At 47.2% G+C, this 5,126-nt stretch overlaps 1 protein-coding gene across 1 annotated transcript; it reads left to right on the top strand.

Moving 5' to 3' along the window:
- The first annotated feature begins 943 nt into the window (after positions 1-943).
- On the top strand, positions 944-4,516 carry LOC138955226 (uncharacterized). Its single transcript, XM_070326877.1, has 2 exons — positions 944-1,168; positions 2,826-4,516. The coding sequence occupies exon 2, from the start codon at positions 2,827-2,829 to the stop codon at positions 3,808-3,810; it is 984 nt and encodes a 327-aa protein (XP_070182978.1). The 5' UTR covers positions 944-1,168; position 2,826; the 3' UTR covers positions 3,811-4,516.
- The last annotated feature ends 610 nt before the right edge of the window (positions 4,517-5,126 follow it).

Below are 5,126 nucleotides of genomic sequence, written 5' to 3'. Positions count from 1 at the left end.
ATATATATTTATTTTCTCTGTGATGTATTTTTTATTTTTATTTCAAAAAAATCTGTTTTTCAACTTTATCACTGCACACGCTGACACAGCCTCTGCCTGCCTCTCTAGTCTATGCATGCCTCGGGAACAAGGGTAATTTTTCTCTTTTCCGAGACTCAGACACAGAATATTCCACTATGACTATGAGTCTATGTCAGTATGCGGAACTGAAAGTTGAACATCTGTGGAAAAATAAAAAGATACAAATAAAAAAAAACCAGATATATGAAGAGCCTATTAGTATTACTACTAAAGCTCCTGACAACTGCTGCCGCAATGACTCGACCAGATTAGGAACCAACCAAAGTTCACCAAGAAACAGACAATGAGACATAAAATGATAAACGAAAATTCAGTTTTTATGGTGCCGTGAGCGACCCGCGAATCGGGATTCGGATGGTATTTTCACTCTTCCACAACTCCTTAAAAACAAACCACTGCATCAATCAACTTTATGTTTTTGGAAAAGTTAGTTCATTCATCCATCTTTCAGACAAAACAAACATGAATGAATAGAACAGTGTTCTTCTAGGCGAAAAAAAAATCGAAAGTGTGAGAAATTCTCTCTGCCATCAAACTCGGAAGCCGAAGCCGCGAGCTATCAAAAATTCAAATTCCCAAATCTTTCCTTCAGTTGATCAACTTACCTATTCTTGAAAGAAGTCAATCTTCATTTCAGAGAGAAGGATAAGATTACCTTGCATCCAATAAGCAAGTCAAAAATACAAGTCAATATGAAGAAAAAGCAAAAAAACGCCGATACAATGTGGATTTGACAAACTTCTTGCCAACAGGAAGTTGGAGATTGTCTGACAGACAAGGGAAATAACTTCAATAAATTGCTCTTTTCAGTCAAGGTAACTGTCTCCCCTGAAATTGAACTTTCATAGAGATTTTCTTCCAAAGCAAAATGATATTTTTGGGTGTGAAGAGAAGCGAGATTGTGGTGTATAGACGGTGCCAGAGCACAGGTCATATGCATAACTAATGAGCGGAATGCCGTCTTCCCATTGGCCAGCCGGCCCAAGATCAGTCTCTCTGCCATTTCTGCATCTGCGGTAGCCAGTGCCAGACGTCCCAAACAACTGTGCGAAAATTTTCAACGTTTCAAGGATTTTGGAAAGAGAAGGTACACGTACTTTTACCTTTTTTTGTTTTGTTTTGTTGCTTGATTGTCGAGAGGGGCGATTGAGATCGAAACAGCGGTAATAGGCTCGAGTGGGGCCAATTAGTTGTCTGCAAGGAAAGTTTGGAGTTTGGGGAAACTGGGAGACAGCGTGGCACCGTAGGCAGAAACATGTGGTTTCACGTTTGCCGGGAGTGACACTCGAAGGAACGAGGGTGATAGCTAGGTAGACGGTGATGGTACAATTAGCTGACAGCCGTCAGTAAAAGTGTTCAGGGAGAAAAGAAGACAGTATCATCTTCTCCTGGCATTAAAATTGGTCCGAGCAGTGGCAACGCGAATCGCTCGGTCACGTGACTAGTTTCTTTGTGAAGAAAGACGGCGGGAGCGAAAATGTTTACAAGTTGTGCGGTGGTCGGGCACTCTTTCACGTGGAGGTTTCAGCGATTTGTGAACACAGATGAGGGGGTGCGGCCAGATTTAGGTTTTGATGGTTTTGAGCAGATATTCGATGGGAGAGGGGGCCGAAAAATAAGCGACGTTGAATCAATGCTAGAACAGAACAGGGCCATTTTCACCCGGAAAAAATGGGGAGTGATAGTGCTAATGGTGGGGGACAATAATATTGTTCCCGGAACGACACCGAATAAAGTGTTTCGTGAGCTGTGGCATCTGTGTGTGAGGGTGCAAACATTGGCAAACTCAGTAGTGGTGGTGTCAGGGATGACACAGAGATACAGTGGCTGGGGGGGTTTCAATGACATAGCCAGGGAGGTGAATAGGCTTCTTCATCAACAGCTGAAAACGGCACACAGGATAGTGGGTTTGTTCCCCCACTACGTGGCTTTCCCTCCAGCAGAGAAGTTTGCTCAGTATCAGAAACATTTTTTAGCAGATGGGATTCATCTGTCAGGGTCGGGGCACATGCTACTGTACAGAGCACTGAGAAAAGTTCTGTTGGACAGTCGGCATATAGACCAATGAGGTAAGAAGGTGTTGTGGTTGTTCAGCGGGTGAGAGGGAAGTGGGGGCTAATAGTGATAGCCGGTATCCTCTCGTGCTGATGGCAGAACCACAATAGGGGTAGATGCAGCACGGACGGGGTACCAAGGTTTATTCCCAGACTGAAGTGGTTGGGTTCTACCGAAGACGCCAGACGCAGAGCTTTGATGCCGGGAGTGGAATAGGATGGGGTATCCTTTCCAGCTTTTGGAGTGACGTCATTGTTGGTTCTGGTTTGGTAGAACCGGTTGTGACTTCATGGGGAATGTGTATTGGTACAGCCCGTGCTGCATGATCAGATTGACAGTGTTTTCTTAGGTGTACTCTCGTGCTGAGGGCAGAACCACAATAGGAGTGTAGATGCAGCACGAACGGGGTACCAAGGTTTATTCCCAGACTGAAGTGGTTGGGTTCTACCGAAGACGCCAGACGCAGAGCTTTGATGCCGGGAGTGGAATAGGAGGGAATATCCTTTCCAGCTTCTGGAGTGACGTCATTGTTGGTTCTGGTTTGGTAGAACCGGTTGTGACTTCATGGGGAATGTTTTATTGGTACAGCCCGTGCTGCATATATATAAAAAAAAAAAAAAAAAAAAAAAAAAAAAAAAAAAAAAAAAAAAATAGGCCCCTGATGCTTAGTGGCCTTTGAAATGTTTCAGGATGTCGAAGCGTCCAACCAAGCGACCGGGGCGTCCCTCAAAGCAGCCCCCGAAGAGGTTTCGAGACGAGGAGGCTGAAGGAGAGGACGAAATGGGCGTGAAGGAGTCGCTAACCCAGCTCCTTGCTGAGCAGAAGGCCCTGAGGAAGGAGATTGCGGAGATTCGGGCCGCCAAGACGCCGGCGCCTGAGGCATCGCCCGCAGGATCGACCACCTCTACGGGTGGAAAATCCAACTCAGGCATGGCTGGGCACTCTGGACACTCCGGTGAGCAATCTAACACTAGCGGTACACAGGCGTGGGCAACCGGCAACCAGAAAATGTTGCCCATTGACCTACACGTGCCAAAGACAATAAAGGAAAAGATCTGGAGCGGTGTGGCGGTTAGGTTCGCAATACTCCTGCCCGCGGACCCGAAGGAAATGCTGGAGGAGGACTCGGATGAGGACGATGAAGACAAAAAGAAGAAGAAGAAGAAGAAAGAAAAGAAACTGTTAACCTTCACAGAGTGGGTGAAGGCCTGGAACATTTATATCACTATACTACAGGACAGAGCGAAAGAGGTACACAGGGGCCTGGGTGCCCACTTTGCTCGGGTGTGTACCCTGCATGAGCTGCAGGGCAATTGGCGGGACTATGACTACCGCTACCGGCTCGCAATTGCTGCAGGAGAAAGGGCATGGGGGGACAGCGACGCGGACCTGTTCGCCACCACCCGCTTAGAGCCTGCCACCCAGACCCATGACGGGGGAAAGAAGAAGCCGCAGGGTGGCGCAGGGGGGAAGACTGGAAGTGGAAACCCAGCCAAAGTGGGGGGCTTCTGCTTCCAGTTCAATGAACAGGGATCTTGCAGCCGCCCCAATTGTGGCTTCAAGCACTTTTGCTCGCAGTGTGGGGGGCAACACGCAATCCGAAAATGCAGCGCCAAAGGGCACCCCTTTCGAGCGGGACGGGGGGGAAAAGAAGCAGGAGAAGGAAAGAAATGAAGACTGGGGCACGGGGGCCACGCCAGTGAAGGCGGACAAGCTGGAAAAGTGGCTGGAAGGGTACGATCCACAGAAGAAGCGGGCTTTAATACAGGGATTCAGAGAGGGTTTCCGGGTAGGGTTCACAGGAGCCCCAAATAGTGTAGTTCAGAAGAACCTGAAGTCAGCAGAAGAAATGCCAGAAGTAGTAGAAGCGCACATAAAGAAGGAAATAGAAGAGGGGAGGTTAGTAGGTCCCTTTAGGCATATTCCTTTTACTCAGTTCCAATGTTCTCCAATCGGCTTGGTAGAGAAAAAGATGAAAGGAAAGTATAGGATGATACATCATCTATCTCACCCGAAGGGGGCATCCATAAATGATTTCATAGAGGAAGACATGGCCACAGTGTCATATGCCAATGTGCAAGATGCAGTACAGTTAGTGCAGACAGTAGGAAATACAGCATTTATGGCAAAAACTGATGTGGAGAAAGCTTTTAGGTTGTTGCCTATTCACCCTAGTGACCAAAACCTCTTCGTACTGAGCTGGCAAGGAAGTTTTTATGTTGATCTTTCGCTTCAGATGGGTTGTTCTTCGTCTTGTCACTTGTTCGAAGAACTAGGCACGGCTTTGGAGTGGATTGCTGTTCAGAAGTTAGGGATACCATTAGTGCACTACCTGGATGATTTTTTCCTTGCGGCAGTATCGAAGCAGCTAGGCAAAGAATACCTAGACAAATTTCTGGGTTTGTGTGAGGAAATAGGAGTTCCCATGGCACCTGATAAGACGGAGGGCCCAGAGACGAGGTTGACATTCCTGGGAATAGAGATAGACACAATCGAAAGAGAAATTCGGCTGCCGGTGGAAAAACTCACGAAGTGTGCCCAAGAAATACAGAACCTACTACAAAAGAAGAAAGCAACAGTGAAGGAAATTCAGTCGGTCATAGGGTTGCTGAACTTTGCTTGCCAGGCAGTGGTGCCAGGGAGGGCGTTCTTGAGGAGATTGATCGACTTGATTAGAGGCATACGCTCTCAGCTATTCTTCGTGAGGCTGAACCAAGGGGTGAAAGAGGATTTGAAGACTTGGCTAACTTTTCTGCAGTCATTTAACGGGAAGTGCTTTTTTCTCATGAACAAGGAAGTATCCTCAGAAGAGCTGGATTTAGTGACGGATGCATCCGGGGCAGTGGGATACGGGGCTTTGTTCGGTAGGCAGTGGTTTCAGGGTAGGTGGTCCGACTGGTGGCGACTCCAAAATATCACCCTACTGGAATTGTATCCTATCGTTTTGGCTCTGGAGACATGGGCGCTGGCCTTTCAGAACAAATACTTAG

Source organism: Littorina saxatilis, unplaced genomic scaffold (assembly GCF_037325665.1).
Source record: "Littorina saxatilis isolate snail1 unplaced genomic scaffold, US_GU_Lsax_2.0 scaffold_871, whole genome shotgun sequence".
Classification (NCBI taxonomy): Eukaryota; Metazoa; Mollusca; class Gastropoda; order Littorinimorpha; family Littorinidae; genus Littorina; species Littorina saxatilis.
This window is presented reverse-complemented; position numbering and strand designations above follow the sequence as displayed.